The following is a 21,054-nucleotide window of genomic DNA, read 5'->3' on the forward strand; positions in this document are numbered from 1 at the left end:
TGCAGCTCTTCCTGACATAAGTGATACAATCAAGTATACATTGCTGCTAAATGTATCTGCAGCTGGGTATCTGCACCAAGTTATCAGACTGGTGCAAGATACCAAATTTGCTATCTGCACCAAAGTATCAGACTGGGTATCTGCACCAAATTCTCATGACTGAATTGAGACCAGATTCATAATGATTTAATCTACCGTTTCCACAAATGGCTTGTTACTTTTGGCTTCAGGGAACTGAAAGGTCATGTTATTGGTAGCTGCTAGGGAGCAAATAATGTATCTTAATGTCAGAAACATCAAGAAATCTAATCAGTACTTTTTGCATAGTATTTCAGTGCTTTGCCACACACTTATGTGATATTTTTTAGAATGGTGACATGATTAAAGCATTTTAGATTATTCATGTTTATGCTATTATGTGATTAATTGATTAAATACATGTGCATGTCAGTAAAGATATTGCAATACTCACATAGTAAGAAGGTGTAGGAAGCTCACAATTTATTCAACAAAAGCAAGTACTTTTAGCTTTAAGAAGAATTGCCATTTTGAATATTTTTGCTTTATTCTCTAATAAGAGGAATAATCCTTATTCTTAATCCTCTCATTAATTTCCCCTTTGCTAAGCAGGGTCTGCCCTGGATTTCATTTGAATGGGAGACTATATGTGAGCGCTATAAGACATTTCCCTTAGGGGTTGGGGCTGCTCTGAGAAGAGCATCTCCATGTTTGCATGCAGAAGGTTCCAAGTTCCCTGCCTGGCATCTCCAAGATAGGAAAGAGAGAGAGAGAGAGAGAGTCTCCTGCATGTAACCTTGGAGAAGACACTGCCAGTCTGTGCAGACAATACTCTGACTCGGTAGAAGGAAGCTTCCTATGTTCCTATGAGACTGCAGAACAAAGCTCAAGTGTGGAATTTGACCTGACCTGTACTGCATATTTCTGATTCTGCTAGTCTTTGTTAAAATCATGTTGGAAACACACCAACATTTGTACTCACAGGATGCTATCTACTGTACTCCTGCCTACACAAACCTGTCAAGAAGCAGAGGTAACGATCATTTTAGTATACACCTATTCTCAAAATACATCTAATTGAGATGGTGAAATGAGCAGCATCACCTGGAACTTATGTTCTTGATAAAGCAAAAGTCAATGGCTGAGATCTTACTACATGCAGAATTACCTTGTGATGCAGCCTACACTTCTCTTTGCAGGGTAGTTACTAAGCACTACCAGCATCTTCTGGCCTTGGCATTTGCTGTGAAGGAGATCAATGAAAACCACCAAATCCTACCCAACTTCACCTTGGGCTTCCACATCTATGACAGCTACTTCAAGCCACGGTGGACCTATCGTGCTACAATGGAACTTCTCTCCACACAGAACCAATTCACTCCCAACTACCAGTGTGGCATCCAGAACAAGATGAGATCAGTCATTGGGGGTCTTTACTCTGAAATTTCCCTATACATGGCAACCATCCTGGGCATCTACAAACTTCCACAGGTAGAATGTACAAGTGCAGAACAGAAATAAGAAGTCAGTCATGCTTCCTTTTGTCTCTCCAAATGTGGCTTTGTGATATCGATTGGAGACAGAAAAGGAATTGATTGACATGAACTTGCAAGTTTGAACAAGAGGAATACTCATTATAAGTTATTGTGGTTTTAAACTGTTTTAATGGTTTTAATCTGTTTTAATGGTTTTAAACTGTTTTAATTTGTGCTTTAGTCTGTTTTATACTCTTTGTAAACTGCCTGGAAATATGAGTTTGGGGCAGTGTACAAATATACTAAATAAATACTGAAAATAAATTATAAAGCCAAGTCATTTTATTAAAAACTTTACAAGGGTTCAATCTGAAAAGGTAATACATATGTTTGACCAAATCATGGTTGTTATATCCACTATACAAAAAGAGGGAGTCACCACCACAACAAGCCTGAAGATACAAAAACAGTGGTGCACGACTGTTTAATGATGAAAAGTTCCTACACGTTCCGAGGAGAATTATCTTCATTCTATCCCCTGAAGAAGAGGATATATTTATATTTGTGTGTGTGTGTGTGTGTGTGTGTTGTTGTTGTTGTTGTTGTTTTTATAATTGCAAGGGCCCTCAAACACTTGAGTTAGCTTAGGGCCCCAGAATAACATAAACTGGCCTTGCTGCCCATACACAATTCCCATTCCCTAGTCCCAATATACAGGAAGTTGTCTCTTAAGTATACAATAACAATATTTTATAGCTACACACTAAACACTAAATGTGATTATTGATAGCTGGGAAGTAGGGATTCAACACAGAATAATGTACAGGTCAGGTGCATAGCAAAGATGGAGTGGGCCCTGGAATTAAAAAAAGATGGGCCTCCGTCCCCCTCCATCTTCTTCACAGAGGTATGAGGGGGAGAGCAAAGAGCACATTGTCACCCTTCTAGAATGTTCCTCTCCTTCAGGGGCTAAGGTACATTTGCCCCCCCCCTCCCCTGCCCAGTGCAACTGTAGCTATCCCCATGCTACAGGCAGGTATAGACAAAACTAGAGGACTGAAAAAGATATATTACCCATAATGGCGTTGTGAAATTTCATCATGCTTGCCAGAAAAGAGGAAACACCAAATTCTGCTGTATAAATTAGGAAATATTGTTTGAAGGGGAGGACATAATTATTTAAAATGAACAGAATATAGAAACTGATACATGGATTTACCAACAAGATGCCATCAGTGGATGCCCAAGACTTCTGTGCACCTGAGCCAGGGTGCCCTCCCCTTTGCATAAACTCTCCTCCCCCTCTTTCTATTACTTTTTAGCCTACTTTCCAGTAGGCTTATGAGATCACCCGACATTTCATGTGTCCATGTGTCGATGAGTGTGTATCCCCTACCAACTTTGCAATGCCTGGACCAATATGAACCAAATCGGGTGCAGTTGTAGGGACATGTAGTGACACCTCAATAGTGTAGTTTGTGATGATGTCATCCACTGCAGTTCAAGATGGTGGATGTGCAAACATTTGAGGCACAAGTGGGCTAACCTGTGAACCGCTTAACCAATTTGAATCAAATTTGCTACAACTGTAGGGCACATAGGGATGCCTCAATGGCATAGTTTTTATTTTATTTTATTTATTTGATTTCTATAGCGCCCTTCCAAAAATGGCTCAGAGCGATTTACACAGAGAAATAATAAATAAATAAGGTGGATTCCTGTCCCCAAAGGGCTCACAATCTAAAAAGAAACATCAGAAGTTTGTACTGGAAGCACTGTGTTGGGGGTGGAGAGGGCCAGTTACTCTCCCCCTGTTAAATAAAAAGGATTATCACATAAAAAGGTGCCTCTTTGCCAAGTTAGCAGGTTTGTGATTATGTAATCCACCCTGATTCAAGATGGTGGACATGTGAACTTTTGAGGCTCAAGTGGGCTAACTTGTGAAACGTCTAACCGATTTGAACCAAATTAGGTACAGTTGTAGTGAGTGACACACAGGGACATGTCAAAGGAATAATTTGTGTTGATGTAATCCACCCTGATTCAAGATCGTGAACGTGTAAACTTTTGAGGTGCCAGTGGGCTAACTTGTGAACTGTCTGATTTGAACCAAATTTGCTACAGCTGTAGGGGCACACAGGGACACCTCAGTGGTGTAGTTTGTGATGATGTCATCCACCCCAGTTCAAGATGGCCATCACATAAACATTTGAAGCACAAGTGGGCTAATGTGGATTGTCTAACTGATTTGAACCAAATTAGGTACAGTTGTAGTGAGTGACGCACAGGGAAACCTGAATGACGTTGCTTGTGGTGATGTCATCCACCCCAATTAAATATGGCGGGTGCGTAAACTTTTGAGGAACAAGTGGGCTAACTTGTGAACCACCTAACTGATTTGAACCAAATTTGCCACAGCTGTAGGGACACATAAGATGCCCCAATGGTGCTGCTTGTGATGATGTCATCCACCCCAATCCAAGATGGGATGCATGAACATTTGAAATGCAAGTGCACTAACTTGTAAATGCAAATGCAAGTGCAAGTGCACTAACTTGTAGACTGCCTAACCAATTTGAACTAAATTTCGTACAGTTGTAGTGAGTGACACACACCTTTTCTTTCAATCTAATAATAAATCCCCATTCATTTTGGGACTGACTTAGTCACATGCCTCTGAAGGCCTAGGACTGCTCAGCCTTTTGAGGGAGTGTTTTGCAACTTTTACTTCCACAGGAATCTTATGTGGAAAGAATGGTTTGTCCCATGGATGGTGGCAGCCTACTGTGAATATCTTGCAGTCAAGGATTCATCCCAGTGAACTCCCCCCTCCCCCTCTGACTCAGGTAGGAGTCATGACAGTGATATAGTCCTTGCTCCTCACATATGCTTTCAGATGAAGGGAGAGGGCAATGAGGGCCTGTCTACCTATATTATGCTACAGTTTCTGTGGTGACAGTGCTGCTGCTGCTGCGGCTGCTGCAGTCTGCAAGTGAGTGTGACATGCAATTTCATATCTTTCCACAGTTTACATATGGCTCTGTTCCATTGCATAATGATAGGGCAGAGCCCCTTTCCTTCTACCAGATGGTCCCAAATGAATCCCACCTGTATACAGGGTTTCTCCAACTGCTTCTGCATTTTAGATGGACCTGGGTTGGTGTCATTGCCAAAGATGACAACAATGGAGAAAGGTTTGTGAAGTCAATGCTTGGAATGTTCCCCACAAATAACATTTGTTTTGCCTTCTTAAAAAGAATCAAGGATATGTATGCCAGTAATCTTTTTGATGATTTGTATTGGTTGAAGGAAATCTATAACATTGTCATGAAGAGCAATGCCAATGTAGTAATTTTCTATGGCGATAGTATGACAATTCTGAGATGCTTGCTGTATATACCGGATATATTATGGGTAATCGAGCCTAAAGGTAAAGTGTGGCTTATGACAGCCCAGATGGAGCTTACATCATTGATGTATCAAAGAAATTGGGATATCCAAAGCATCCATGGGGCTCTGTCCTTCACAATTCATTCCAGTGAACTCCCAGGTTTCCAAAATTTTCTTCAAATGAGAAACCCTTTCTTGTTGAAAGAAGATGGCTTTCTCAAGGACTTCTGGGAACAGGCATTTGGCTGTATATTTCCAAATCCAATGGCTAACAATAGCGCTGAAGAAACCTGCACTGGGGAGGAAAAACTTGAGAATATCCCTTCGGCTTTTTTTGAAATGAGTGTCACTGGACAGAGCTACAGCATCTATAATGCTGCTTATGCTGTGGCACATGTTTTACATGCTATGTTGTCACAAGGGACCAAAAATCAGGCAATGGTGAACAGAGGAAGACTGAATCTGCAACATCACCAGCCATGGCAGGTAATGACCTGAGCAGGGAAATATGGAAGAGCACCATATATACCTAAGGGAACACTAACAGTTCCAAATATGTATTGAGAATACTTTCTCTACACCTTTTTCAAGAACTCAGCTTCTCAGCTACCTTTCTCTCCTCACCAAATGGAAATTCCCATGGTATCATGGAGAGCTGCTTCTACTCGGATTAGATGAGAATGGGCTAGTTGTGGCCCAGAAGTGTCTGATTCAATATGAGGTCTTGTCTTATGCTGCTCTCTATAAATGACTTATTGTAATCTATTTCTCACCTACCCCTTTCAATCTAGTTCCATCATGTTTTGAAAAGAGTTTCATTTAACAACAATGCTGGGGATGAGATTTCTTTTGACCAGACTGGGGAAGTGGTAGCTGGATTTGATATTATCAACTGGGTCACTTTCTCAAACCAATCCTTTCATAAAATGAAAGTTGGAAGGCTGGATCCCCATGCTTCCCAAGACAAAAAGTTCACCATTTATAAGGATATCATCACGTGGCCCAGAAGCTTTAACCAGGTACTATTTCAGGTATCTTGAGAAGTATCCCAACGCTGAATGAACACTAAGTTTTTTTCTTTCTTAGCAAAGTGAATTGTGTTGGACAAAGCTGAGCCCTTTTAAAATATTGAATTCAAACTCACACTTGATATAAATGCATGTGTGTATCTTTATCTGTATCAAATGCCAATATAATACGTTTTAGCATATACAGGTATGAATTAACTAATATAATGTAAAATTGTGAGAAAGTGTAAATACTCTAGAAAATATGATAGAAACTCAAAATTCAATGTAGTAGATGAAGTAGATGAAATGTATTTTAACCCTCAAAATTGACTTTGCTATATGGGTATGTCTGTCTCTATACAAAATACCAATTTCAAGGGGTAAAGGGTTTGCTCTTTACAATCCTCCCACAAGAGATGGTGGTTCCAGGAGGCAGGCAGTGAGGGCAGGGGGTGGGTGGGTGGAATGCAGTGCTTAGAAAAAGTTTGTAACCCCCTAGGATGGTCTGTATATTAGCACTATTCAAAACATGGTTAGATCCTAAGCTAAACCCTGGTAAAGGAGAAAGGCAACCATAATGAATAAATAACTCAGGCAAAAAGGATATATTTTGAATATTCCCTTGACAAAAAGAGTCAACAACAAACATTTTTGCATGAAAAAATGTGTGAACCCTGCATTCAGTAACTGGTGGCACCTCTTAGAGAAGCAATACATAGAACTAAACATTTCCTCTAACTGGTGATCAGTCTTGCACATCAGCTTGGAGGAATCTTACTCCATTATTCCATAAAAAAACGTTTTCAGCCCTGTGACATTTGAGGGCTTCTTTGCAAAACAGCATGCTTTAGGTCCTGCCACAATATTTCAATAGGGTTTAGATGGGGACTTTTACTTGATCACTCCAAAACATGAAACCTCTTCTTCTTCAGTCATTCTGTGGTAGACTTGAATGTTTAGGGTTGTTGTCTTGCTGCATTGCCCACTTCCAGCTCAGCTTCAGCTCACAGAGAGGTGGCCTGACATTGTCCTCTAGAATTTTCTTATATGCAGCTCAATTTATGGTTTCATTAGTGATGGCCAGCCATCCAGGTCCTGATGCAGCAAAGCAGCCCCAAACCATGATGCCTCCACCACCATGCTTGACAGTCGGGATGAGGATCCTACTTTGGAAGGCAGTGTTTGGTTTGTGCCCAACAAAACATTTGTGGTTGTATTCATAAAACTCATTTTTGTGATCCATCTGTCCAGAGAACATTATTCCAGAATTATTGTGGGTTACCCAGATGTCCAGAGTCATCCAGAGGGGTCATTCAAAATCTAATGGGAGCATAACTTGCCCTGTCACCTGGGAATAAAATGGGATGGGTGGGATGTCAGATGGTATGGTACCAAGTAGACAATTTTAGGGGACATGTTGACCCTACCAACTAGGTCTGTTGGTGTTCAGAAAATTCGGATTTGACCCAAATCAACTTTGAAAAAATTGGATTCAGATTCTATGGGCCCTTATGATGTCAGGTGTAAGATTAGATTCACAATTCAAATCCAAATTCTGACTTAAATTCTGATATTTTCCCCATAGCAGTCAATGGGGAAACTGAAAAGATCACTAAAAATCACTGGTTGGTCCTAGAACCTTGGAACCTGCCATGCATGTGGGGCAGGAGGTAGTGAATTTAAATAAAAATGTTCTTCTCTGATTGTTGGTGAATTTCTGGAATTTTTGTTTAAAATAGCTTAAAATGGTGAAATCTACAAAAACTTCTGAAACTGAAGAATCTGCTTGGGCCATCATTCCACTGGCATGTGGAGGAATCTGCCCTTTGCCTTCATCTGAAGTGGTAAGTGTATGCCCCTTTTGCCATCCTTTTATATTTCTGGAATGGATGTGCATACGGTTATGAAATCTGCCCATGTGAATTCCACATTTGCAAGACTCTGTCTTATCCAGCCTGCAAAGCTATAAGTCACTCATTGGATTTTTGGTGGATCTTTGAAAAAATCAAAAATGTCTAAAAATGGTGTAATCTAGATTGCTTCAAACATTCAAAGCACTTTTACTGACTGTGTGCTTCTGTAATGGGGAAGACAAAAATTAATATAAAAATCAAAGAAGTGTCTTTCCCCCTCCACATGGGGGTGGAATGATTGTCTAAGAAGGGGATTCAGATTCACAATGTTTTGTCAAGTTCTAGCTCGAAACAGTCAAGATTACACCATTATTAGCCATTTTTAACCACCACCCCCAAATCACCAAAAATCACATCAGTGACCCATAGCTTTGGGAGTGGGGGGATGCTCAGAGTCCTGAGAACATGGACTTCATATGTGCCAGATTGCATAACTTCATGCTCATCTATTCTGGAAATATTAAAGGGGGCAAAAGGGGCATGCTATTACTCCTTTTCATAAAGGCAAGGGGTATATTATGCCATATGCACATGGAATAATGATATAGAGAGCGAATCTTCAGTTTTTGAAATGTTTGTAAAGTTCCGGCTTGAAACAAGCCAGAATTCATCATTTTTAGCCATTTGAACAAATATTTCAAAAATTCACAATAAATCAGAGAATTGCTCGATTATCTTCAAATTCACTACAGTAGGCCCTGACCTCCTTCTCCACATGTCTGGCATGTTTCAAGGCTCTAGGGACAACAGTTGGTTTTTGGTGATCTTTTCAGGTTCCCCATTCACCTCTATAGGGAAGAATTTTATTTTATTTATTTATTGTTAAATTTATACCCTGCCTTTCATTAAGAAAATGCCAAGGCAGCTCACAATAAAATTTAAAAACACGATTATAAAAAAGATGCATTAAAATCTTGAGCTAAAAAGTATAAAAACAAATCTGATTTTTTAAAATAAAAATAAAACACAAGCATAAAAAACCAGTACAATACAATACAATACAAGCAGCAGCAGTGGAGACAATCATATAATAGCCTGGATAAAAAGCCATGATTTTAAACGCTTTCAGAAAACTGTGATGGAGACTGAGGAGCAGATACCCACTGGGAGAGCATTCCAGAGTCTGGGGGCAGCAACAGAGAAGGCCCTGTCCCACATGCATGACAACCGAGCCTCCCTCATTGTCAGCACCTGGAGCAGAGCCCCCCCAGATGACCTTGTCACGCGGACAGCAACCCTGGGGAGCAGGTGGTCCCTCAATGACACCATTCTGCAAATTCTGAAAGTCTGAAGTATTTCCAAAATTAATTTTGAAAGTTTAGAATTAATTCTGACTTTAACAAGCCAACTTTTTAAAAAGGATTTGTATTTTACTTATTTTTACCTATTTGGAGTAATTTTGCATAAAATACAAATTTCCGAATCTGAATTCTCACAGGACTACTACTGATATTTTAAATAAATAAATAATAAACAAGCAAACATACAAGCTTTCTATTGGTTCAGATAGGATCAATTCCAACATTTTTTAGGCTGCACAGGCTTAGTAAATAGGGTACAGGACTTGTGGTACTGCTTCATCGTATGGGGAAAGATCCAGTAATGCAACTGCGCCATTCACCATAGGATCTCAACACTACCATTACTTTGTGGACCATTACTTTGTTGTTGGTGCCAACATAACACCAATTGGACAAAAGTCCCCACATAATTTTCTAAATGGTAATATTCTACTTCTTTTCCATTTATGGACCAGATGTTGCCCCTTTCTTTGTGTACTGATAGCTGTGGCCCTGGTTACTTCAGGCAAAGGCAGGAGGGGAAGGAATTTTGCTGTTATGATTGCATCTCATGCTCAGAAGGAAAGATTTCAAGTCATAAGGGTAAGCAATGCATTTTACATGGTTATCTAATGATCCTGAGGAACATACATGTCATACCTATGTGCATATTTCAAGGATGTGTACAAACACTCACACACACATTACAGAATGCAAAATGCATAACTTTACTTTTCTTATGATTATGAATGGCATCCTTTTATTTGGATGGTACAAAGTAATGTATTCTACTTTCTACCATAGAAATGACTGACTGCCATTTATAGTACTGAGAAAATGTTTGTGAGCCCCCTAGGATGGTCTGTATGTTAGCACAATTCTTATTCAAAACATGGCTAGATCTTAAGCTAAACCCTGATAAGAGAGAAAGGCAACCCCAAAGAATGAGTAACTCAAGAAAAAGGATATATTCTGAATATTCACCCAACCAAAAGAGTCAACAACAAACAGCCTTGTGTGAAAAAGTATGTGGACCCTGCATTCAGTAACTAATGGCACCTCCCTGAGCAGAAATCACTGCAGCTAAACATGTCCTGTAACTGGTGATCATTCTCCCCCATTGGCTCAGAGGAATCTTGGCCCATTCTTCCATACCAGGGGCAGAGCTATAATAGGGTAAGGGGAGACAGTTGTCTGGGGGCCCACTGCCTTGGGGGCCCCCCAGAGACAAGTCACATGACTGACTCCCCCAACCGCACACCCGCCTGGGCTTCCTTCAGTTGTATTCATCCTCCGAAACTGATGTGAGTGTTAAGACCTGGAGCTATCAGAACAGCATGTCTTTCTCTAGTACCATTAAATGATTTGCATGGTCCAAAATTTACAAAACCTTAAAAAAAAAAATTTAGGATGATGTTCTATTGTGGCACATAGGGGTGTGTGTGTGTGTGTGTGTGTGTGTGTGTGTGTGTGTGTGTGTATGCTTCTTGTTACCACTATTCAGCCTCATTTAAGATTTCTTTACTTCATGAGCTGAGCTTCAGTGAGGTGGGGGCCCATTTTATAATCTTGTCTCTGGGCCCACTCCAACCTTGCTACGCCCCTGTTCCATAAAGAACTGTTTCAGCTCTGTGACATTTGAGGGCTTCCTTGCAAAACAGCTCTTGCAAAACAGCTGTTTTGCTTCCTTGCAAAACAGTCTTGTCACAACTTTTCAATAGGGTTTAGGTCTGGACTTGGCTGCTCCAAAACACTTCTTCAACCATTCTTTGGTAGACTTACCTGAATTGACAATGAGGCTATTCTATCGACCACTTGAAAGCAAGCTAAGGGAGCCCAGCCTGCTTTTGAGAGGTCATGTGCAGCACTGGGAGCCACGCAAATCCTGGCTGCTAGCCCTGCTAAATGCCCTCCCACAAGGTTAGTGGAACAAGTGCTCCACTAACCCCGTTTGATTGATTGTGAGTGGCCATGAAAGCCAGAACCACTGTGATTGATTTTGAGGCTATTCACATGATTGTAGAAAATTGGGCTAGCCTCCGCTAGCCTGATTTCCTACCATCATGTGAACCACCGGGTTCGGCTGTGAGCCCAGTTGTTCTTGAGCAGGTAACCCGCTCAAGTAGCCCACCCCTTAATTCAGGTTTGCAGTGCAGCTACTCATGAGTAGACCCGCAGCGAGAGGCTGAAACGCAGCCTCCCGGCTCAGGTGTCTCCCCAATATGCCCTGCACACTCATGCCGTTCAGCCCTCGAACTCCCCAGCCCCCACCGGCTGTGTCACAGATCCGGCAGTCATGTGGGCAGCCGATCCAGCCACCCAGGGCTCCCACCTTGCTTGCCTGCGGGGAGAGCGGGCTTAGCTTGCTCTCCCCGCAAAACCAGCAAAAGCGGGTCTCACTGATCGTGACACCTGCCTGTATGAGTCATCACGATACAGCTCTGTGCCCTGGCAACTCATGAGTAGACCCCCAACTGAGAGGCTACAGCAAGCCTCCAGGCCCCGGGGGTCTCCCCCGAATACCCCACACAGGGTATACTGGGATTTCCAGGGGCTGGGTGGTCCCTGATCCCCACCGCCCCTCAGTCACAGCTCATGGTCACTGGGGCTGGTGGGGCAGAGAGTAGGACAGAATGGTATACACTCTGCCCATGCTCAGAGGCACTGTTCCCACTCCATCACTCCCATATTCTCCAGAATATGTCAACCTTCGGCTTAACTCTTCTGCCCACCTCACCCACATTGCGACCCCAATCTGATGCCAGGCTCACCATGACATACAATCTGCCACTGCCACTGCCAGTACAAATGGAGTGCATGCACTTACTCAACCTTTCCAAGGTGCCACCCGCGGGAGTTTAAAAAACCTGCAGAAAACCAATGCATTATGGGTTGTTCTTGGGAGTGAATATGCTAATTGTGTAGGGTAGGATTTGGTCCATCATTTACTGCAATTGTGGGTGCCAGATCTGCCACCCATCCTTGTTACGCACATTTCTTTAGAACTTTTCTCTGCACACAACACAAAGAGGCAGAAGAAGTCCCCTCTTGGAGAGCAGTGGGACTGCAGTCAAATCAAATCTAGAAAGATTTATGCAAGTGAGAGGGAGAGAGGGAAATAGAAGAACATATTGTCTGTTAGTGTCTGTTTGGTGGAGGGCAAGAGGTGCCTTTCCTGCCCTTAAAAACCAGCTGCTCTTGTTGCTAATTGTGTGGGCAGCCGATCTGGCCATCCAGGAGGGGCTAGCTGCTTGTGTGCGGGGAGAGCGGTCTTGACCCCAACCCCTTATGGCTCTCCACACTGCTCGTGTGGAGAGCCTCAATGACATTTAGGGTTGTTGTCTTGCTGTATGGCTCATTTTGGTTCAGCTTCTACTCACATTTGTTGTTGACTCATGCTGTTGAGTGAATATTCAAAATATGTCATTTTTGCCCGAGTTATTTGTTCATTGAGGTTGCCTTTCTCTCTTATATTATTTATTTTCTCTCATCACTTATTCATTGGGGTCGCCTTTCTCTTTAAACCTAAGGGTTTAGCTTAGGATCTCACCATGTTTTGAATAAGAATTGTGGTACCATACAGATGATCCTAGAAGGCTCACAAAATTTTTCTCTGCACTGTCTACTAATGAGAAAAGTAAAGTCATTTAAGTATGTGTTTGCACTGTGGACAAAGACAATTAGTAAGTATTAGCTGGCTTATACTGGAAAAAGAATGCAAGCTCTGTTGAGACCAGACATGACAAGTGGGGGAATCTTCACTAGTCTTACTCTTCTCAACTTGGCAGGGACACATAGGAACATAGGAAACTGCCATATACTGAGTCAGACCATTGGTCTATCTAACTCAGTATTGTCTTCACAGACTGGCAGCGGCTTCTCCAAGGTTGCAGGCAGGAGTCTCTGCCCTATCTTGGAGAAGCCAGAGAGGGAACTTGGAACCTTCTGCTCTTCCCAGAGCGGCTTCATCCCCTGAGGGGAATATCTTGCAGTGCTCACACATCAAGTCTCCCATTCAGATGCAACCAGGGCAGAACCTGCTTAGCTATGGGGACGGGTCATGCTTGCTACCACAAGACCAGCTCTCCTCTCACACAATCAACCATTTCTCACTTTCACTTTTTCACTTCCATTGCACACTTCACCTTTTACTTTTTCTCTTAGAAATCACTGAAATCCCATGAGACCTAAGCCATTTTCTGCATAACTCTCCCCTATATGCAGTATCCAGAACATGCAAGTGCCTTGGGATCTACAGTATTAAATGGCCAAATGTTCTAATCCCCTGAGGTCACTTGCTGTTTGCCATTGGCACTCTAGGGGGGATTAAAACAACAACAAACAAGCCACACTGAAAAGTATTGTGGCCACGATACCACTACTAATTCAACTTATTTTCTTTTCCAGATTAGTTTTTAATGCCATCCAGAGAAAATCAAACACTCAAGCTTATGATGTTTAAATCCAAGCACAGAGCAAAACATATATCTCTGGATTGTATTAAATAATTAGGCGATTTATGCCCACCTTTACCCAAATTAAAGGAAATATGATTTTAAAAAATACAAAAAAACCCCAAGAACAATCAATCTATAAACATCTTCTTAAACCAGGAGCGGGGGGGGGGGATCTCTACAACCAGATAAAATAATACAAAATTATGGATTATGGTTTTGAGTCTAAATAATTTTCATTGGTTTGTAATTTTCTGTATCTGGGCAAAAAGAGAGGTTGAAAAACATCCAGAGATCTAACTCTGCCCTGAGGGTTAAAAAACATCTTAACATGATTATTCCAATGAATAATCAATATTAACATTCACAACAAATCACTTGTTCCTGCCATTATTCTCTGATATGGTAGGTTTCAGGACTATTGGCAAAGAACAATTAAGGAAAATGTGAGAAAAGAGAATTTAAATATTTACATTTTCCCCCAGATATGAGCGACTGTTTCAAATGTCCGGAAGATCAATATCCAAACAAGGACCAGAGTCTTTGCATACCCAAATCTATAATCTTCTTATCCTATGAAGAACCTTTGGGGATCACTTTAGCCATCTTGGCCCTTTCCTTTGTTTTGGTGACAGTCCTGGTACTTGGAATATTCATGAAGTACCACAACACTCCCATAGTCAAAGCCAACAACCAGAACCTAAGTTACATTCTCCTCATCTCCCTCCTGCTTTGCTTCTTTTGTGCATTGTTGTTCATTGGCCCACCTGAGAAGACAATGTGTCTCCTCCGACAAACTGCTTTTGGCATGGTCTTCGCAGTGGCTGTGTCATGCTTGTTGGCAAAAACGACCACAGTGGTTCTGGCTTTCATGGCCACCAAGCCAGGAAGCAGGATGAGGAAGTGGGTGGGGAAAAGACTGGCCATGTCCATTGTCCTTTGCTGTTCCCTGATGCAAGCAGGAATTTGTTCTATTTGGCTGGCAACCTCTCCCCCATTCCCAGATACCGACATGCATTCAGTGACTGAAGAAATTGTTTGGGAATGTAATGAGGGATCTGTGACCATGTTTTACTGTGTCCTGGGCTATATGGGCTTCCTAGCTATTGTCAGCTTCGCTGTGGCTTTCTTTGCAAGGAAACTTCCAGATAGTTTCAATGAAGCCAAGTTTATAACTTTCAGCATGTTGGTCTTCTGCAGTGTTTGGTTGTCATTTGTTCCAACCTACCTGAGCTCCAAGGGGAAAAACATGGTGGCTGTGGAGATCTTCTCTATTTTAGCATCCAGTGCTGGATTGTTGGTTTGCATCTTTTCCCCCAAATGTTATGTTATTTTATTTAGGCCAGAGCTGAACAACAGGGAACAACTAAGAAAGGGAAAGCACTGACAATTTAAAATAATTCATACATATAGTGTACATTAACATGATCTTTCTGGGAACATCTCACTGAGGTGCGCACAACTTTAGCTTCCTCAAAAGGTTTTCTAGGCTCCTTTGATCTCCATTTTATTTTAACAATGAGCTTTTAGACTGATGTCAAATTTAATTTAATTGCCATTTACTCATTTTGTTGTTCTATTTTGGTTCTCTGTTAGCATTAAGTTCTCAAACTTTGAAATCTTGGCAGTTGATAAAAATGGAATTTCGGAGTTATTCAAGAACAGAAAAATATCATTGCAGCAACCATTATAAACCACCTTAAGTGGTGCAGCAGGGAAATGCTTGACTAACAAGCAGAAGGTTGCCAGTTCAAATCCCCACTGGTATTATATTGGGCAGCAGTGATATAGGAAGATGCTGAAAGGCATCATCTCATACTGTGTGGGAGGAGGTAAACCCCTCCTGTAGTCTACCAAAAGAGAACCACAGGGTTCTGTAGGCACCTTTAACCATTATAAACATTTTTTTTAAAGGCAAATATCAGAAAGTGCTGAAGAAAATAGTACAGTATAATTTGTTTACAGAACCACTTCCATTTCATGTTGCTACAATTTTCACATTTTATGTAGGAACGAGAAACACTCTTTGTGGCTGTTCACATGAGCAGCCCAGCCTGGCTTGGGATGCTTGTGTGAAGTGCTGTGATCACTCCTGATCCTGGTACTTCTGCCCCCACTAACCCAATTTTTAACCCTGGCCCTTAACTGGGGTTAGCCTGTGCAAGTGCTCTGTTAATCCCAGGTCTGGGGTCGTGTGTGTGCTTGGACTGCATGCAACCTGAGTGCACACAGAGTCAGACACCTAGAGCACCTGACTCATGGGGGATTACCCCAGTGCACTGTGTGATGTGCAGATACCTGGAGACCTGGACTCATTTTCTGGGATTCTGGTGATCCTCACTGCTCAGAGCATGTGAGCTCTCAATCCACACTGCTCTGAGCAGTGTGACAATCATCTGAGGGAAAGGAAGGTTTCTGAATTCAAAATTGAAGCACTGTGGAAATACAATTCATTTCAGTGAATTATTCAATGGATTCTCTGGTATAATGTCTGTCTATATGTTTGAAAGGTTGTTCATAGGGATTCTTTGAGATAACTCATACAGCAGGAGGTCCAATCACAAATTGGACTATTGTGTATACACATACATACATACATACATACACATACCAGAGAATCCACTCTGCTAGATATATAGACAGTTAAGAGGCTATAAATGGGAGGGGGGAAATCCTGAGGGGGAAAACCATAAACCCTACCAGCTTGGGGTTCCCTGGAGGGAGCTGTGGCACAACATGCCATGCCCCCAAACCCACTCTGGGGAGCCCAGGCAACCCCCCCCCAAGGGGTGATGGAGTTGCCTCAAATCCCGATTATTCCCTATGGGAGAAATGCAAAAATTGGAAAAATCTTCAAAAAATCATTAAATATCACAAGAGCGTCCGATTGCTTTGGGGTTTGGTAAGTGGTATGCACCCTTCGATGCCTACCAACCACCCAGGTTTTGTGCCCCTAGGTGCTCTGCATAGGGAATAATGAGCTGGTTCAAATCTCCTTATACCCTCGTAGAAGGGTATAATATATAAAGTTATGTGGGATAGATATCAATTGATTGATGAAGTGCCATCAAGTTGATGTTGACTCTTAGCGACCACATAGATAGATTCTCTCCAGGATGATGGCCTTTTAGGTCTCTCAACTTGGCCTTATAGGTCTCTCAGTGGTGCTTTCACTGCTGTCAGAATCATGTCCATCCACATTGATGCCGGACATCCTCGTCTTCTCTTTCCTTCAGCTTTTCCAAGCATTATGATGGCTTTATGACAACTTACCAGTGCCTCCGATTAACATTTTTGTGTATAAAGCTATGTAACTTGATGCAAATGTTTTTTTTATAGAATTCCACATATCTGTATCTGTATGTATGTTAAGGGAGCAACATTGTTCTAAATTGTGAATCTGCATCCTAAGTGAGGTATTCCTAAATACATTGAAGCAAAACCATGGCTTGAGATTCAAACAGAGTCAACTAGATATCATACCTATCATATAAAGGGTACGATATATAAAGATATCAGAGATGTGCAAGGCAAGGACTTGCTCTTCAAAATCTGGCCACATTTGCACGAAACAGGAAATCAGAGTTGCCGGGGCATGGAATATTTCTTGCTCCAGAGACTCCACACACTCTTTGGTTTGTATTGAGTTTCACTGCTCAAAACCGGGGTTCAGCTGGGCTTCCATTGCACAAAAATAAGGTTAACAGAGCAATCATTCCATTAACCTCATTTAAGGAGAAGGGGGTTTATGGTAGCTAGCTGCCGGGAGCCACATGGCTCCCATTGCAGCACACTATTGCCCAAAAGTGGGCTGGGCTCCCTTAGCCTGCTTTTGAATGCTCGTGGGGATAGCCTATCTGTGTTAATGCTCAGCAATAGAATGGTATGCAGCAGAAGGGGCTGGAGAGGTAAGGACAATTACTAAAACAAAAAAGAAAAAGCTGGAGAGGGAAGGGCAATTACATTATCCCCCAATAGGCATGAACAGGAGACCACAGTGGGGGCTCAGGACCTTGGATCACGTGAAGCATGAACCCAAATGCTGCCTCCACCTCCCATGAACCTTCTTTTTTTGTTTGAGGAATAGGAAAACAGTGGAGGACATCTTGACATTGCTGTGGATCCTCAACTATCTGCTGCTTGAGGGGATTGCCTCACCTTACCTCATGAACAGACTGCCCCGGGAAACAAAATGAATGAAAAACAGTGTTTTGGATGTGACTCTTTGAAAAGAGGCAGCCATGCAATTACAGAGATTTTAAAATCATTTTCCTGAAATTTATAAGAAATACTCACTCTTCTTGTCTTACACACATACAAAGCTGTACTTTATGCTGTGAAAAATAATGGACAGCATCCAGACTAAGTTAATCAATCCCTTTTTAAAAATTCATCAAAACATCATAAGATCCAGCAGCTGAATAAGTGAATATTCACTTACTTTGTTAACAAGCAGTGCACTACATTAATCTGGACAAGCATTTGTTATATATTTAGTTTGATTCATTTGATTTATATACCGCCCTTCCAAAAATGGCTCAGGGTGGTTTACATCAAAATAAACGTTAATTTGTTAGACAAGAAGGTTTTTCTAATGGTCAGCCACAGCAGCACTGGAGTGAGAAAACTTGGGTAGATAGGCTCGTGAAGAACCTCGGGACCCATTCCTACCCTGCTGCTCCAAAGACAAGTTAGTTCACCTTGGCCTTTACCACAGTAAGAAGGGGAAAGCCACATCTTATCTCACTGCACCAATTGTCTGTGTGCAATCAGGCCTGTTTACAACAGCCTGGCTCACTTCCAGCAATAGAGTGCCACTTACAGACCAGCCAGGAAGCTGGGAGCCATTGCATTGACATGGGCAGCCTCTCCGCTGCCCATGCAATGCATTATGGGATACTGTAGGACTCCCTCCAGATACCTGTGAAGAGATCTCCACTGTGCTGATTGTGTGAGCGCATGGCACGGTGGAGCACAGTCAAGTCCTTAGTCATATGGGGAAGGTAGTATAATTCTGCCTTCCCTCCAGCCCTCCCTAGCCTAAGGGCTTTTGGCCATGTGAACGACTGTTGTGACTGACATCCTGACTAATTAAGAGCCAATGTAACAAGCAAAGGTGCACTAGCACAAGATCACATAGTTACACTACAACAATTTCACAAAGGTTCAGTTGAAAACAAATGAGAAGTGTCACAGTTGTGCACAATGGCACAATCACAAGCATGCTTCTGCTAGCACAACACTAGTTTGGAATGCCAGTTTCAGATTGAGCACAAGGAGCTAGTGCTCAACAGCTTTGTGCTAGCGCAACATCCTTCCACAAGAGTGACGTCGTCCGCTGGTGAGTAATCATGTTCTTTCAAAGCCAAGCTGAAATCCTGCTTGATGGACTGCACATGCAAGGAGGCTCTACAGGGATGTAGCTGGAGCCCCTTCACAGCTCACCCAGTGTTCCTCTGCTCATGCTCTTGTACACTGCTGGCACTCTGAAAGCACTCTCCAAGATCAGACACACACTGATAACTCTCAGAACATTTTCCCAATCGAGCAGAATGTTTCCAGAGAATAAGCAATGCTCAGAATTGCTAACCCTTCGGAGCAATGTTGCATACAGGATCACTGGGGAAGTCGTGTGAGGACAACTTAAAGGTCATAACCAGCATTTTGTATTTTGCCCGGAAATATATCTGCAGCCAGTGCAACTGTTTCAAAACAGGCATAATATGGTATCTCCGAGTTGCCCCAGAGACCAATCTTGCTGCCACATTACGAACTAACTGAAGTTTCCAAACTACGTACAAAGGCAGCCCCACGTAGAGTGCATTGCAATAGTCAAGGCTGGAGATTACCAGCTGGTGCACCACTGTTTTGAGGTCATCCTCTTCAAGGAATGGACGCAGCTGTCAAATCAGCCAAAGCTGATAGAAAGCACTCCTGGCCTTGGCCTCCACCTGAGAAACCAGGGTGAGGCCTGGGTCTGGGAGTACTCCCAAGCTGCGCACCTGCTCCTTCTGGGGGAGTGTAACCCCATCCAGTACTCATAGTTGGCACCCATGGGCTAAGGCCACTCTCCCTGCACTACCTCGAATGGTGCTTCACACCGATTGTGTGAAGCGCCTCTGTGTGGCTTTTCAGCTAAAATGCTGATAATGGAGATGTTGAAAATGGCCACTGCACACTCAGAGAGGTCCAAAATGGGCAGGACTGGTCAGGGGGGAGACTTGGGGGGGGGAGGCCATGGGGGGAGGGGGAACCACAGCACTCAGCAGTGGTAAGTCCGCTTTTTTTTACACCCCTTGCACCCCTGAACTGGACCCAAACTGGCATGGGGGCGGGTTGGCTTGACCTTGAGCCGAACCAAACCAGGACCAGTTTGGCTCAAGGGCAAGCCCTTGAACCAGGCCAGTTCGATGTTGAACCAGCTTGAGGTCAAGTCATTTTGGATATCCATAGGCATCATAGCATTGACTTCCAGCCTTCTCATGCTTGTTTGTATCTTCAGGTGGCAGATGGTCATAAGCCCCTGGGTTTCTGTGACTTAAAATAAAGGAGGGTGTGCTGGAGGTGTGACCTGCAGCAGCAGGCCCCCAAAGCCAGCTTCCAAAGGGGGCTGGGCCTTCAGTGTGGGACTGAGGGGGGCAGAGGCAGAGTATGTTATCGTACTGTTGCATACAAAGTTTACGCTTTGAGGAATAGTAGAAGTAACATTGGCAGGTCAGCAGGCTAGTACAGGAGAAGGGAAAGAAGAAATCTAATAGCTGTTTCCCCTTCCATCTGCCCTGCCATCTCTTTTACCTCGGGGAGCAGTGTCAACTAGCCACCAAGCCTCACCTTGCTCTTTTGTAATGTCAGGTTGGTCCAGAATAATTCAGAAATAACCCATGATCTGATGATGAATAAAAGAGCCGACCTGGTATGTATCACAGACACTTGGTTGGGGGAGGCTGGTGGACCCACTTTCTCCTTCCAGGATACTCTGTTGAGGAGCAGGTGAGAGAATGTGAGTGGGGATGTGGAGTGGCTGTGGTCTATAAGAATAACATCTCTCTTAGCAGGATCCCTTCAGATGTGCTTCAGAAAGCTCCCAATAGCAGCAGGTGCATTCTGTACTCATTGCAGTTTCAAAATTCTTTTCAAGGGCAGCCTTTGTGGGTTTAGGGCTTAGATAACATGCATCCTGCTAGGCAGATGTTCTTGCTGCCATGGCTGTTGATATTATCTGTCTTACAGACACAGCAAGCGCTCCAAACATTCCCAACCTCTTGAAAGTTCTCAGCTTTCTGCCAAAAGCAGAATTCTATTGCCAAGATTGCTGCTGGCACCCAGGGAACAGCTGCCAGATGCATGAGCACCCAGACAACCAGAGAATGAGATAGGAGGCATGTACTTGTCCTATCTCACATTCTGCCTGGGTTTGGGCCCAGGTTACCTGGCAGAGGAGCAATGGGATTAGTAGTGATCCTGGCACATATGAGCTGCTTTATGTGGGCTAATCCTGTCCTACCCAGGTAGCG

At 42.8% G+C, this 21,054-nt stretch overlaps 1 protein-coding gene across 6 annotated transcripts in view; it reads left to right on the forward strand.

Moving 5' to 3' along the window:
* The window catches only part of LOC128330042 (vomeronasal type-2 receptor 26-like), an 87,269-nt gene that overhangs the window by 52,152 nt on the left and 14,063 nt on the right, over positions 1 to 21,054 (forward strand). For 3 of the 6 annotated variants that reach the window (XM_053262195.1, XM_053262199.1, XM_053262202.1), the window contains 4 exons: positions 1,218 to 1,509; positions 4,230 to 4,339; positions 4,521 to 4,687; positions 5,675 to 5,842. In XM_053262195.1, the coding sequence (XP_053118170.1) occupies positions 1,218 to 1,509; positions 4,230 to 4,283 (346 nt within the window). In that variant the 3' untranslated portion in view covers positions 4,284 to 4,339; positions 4,521 to 4,687; positions 5,675 to 5,842. Of the gene's footprint in view, positions 1 to 1,217; positions 1,510 to 4,229; positions 4,340 to 4,520; positions 4,688 to 5,674; positions 5,843 to 21,054 lie in introns of those variants that run through there. The other 3 variants (XM_053262197.1, XM_053262198.1, XM_053262201.1) reach the window with 3 other exon arrangements.

Source organism: Hemicordylus capensis, chromosome 6 (assembly GCF_027244095.1).
Source record: "Hemicordylus capensis ecotype Gifberg chromosome 6, rHemCap1.1.pri, whole genome shotgun sequence".
In the NCBI taxonomy this organism is placed as follows: Eukaryota; Metazoa; Chordata; class Lepidosauria; order Squamata; family Cordylidae; genus Hemicordylus; species Hemicordylus capensis.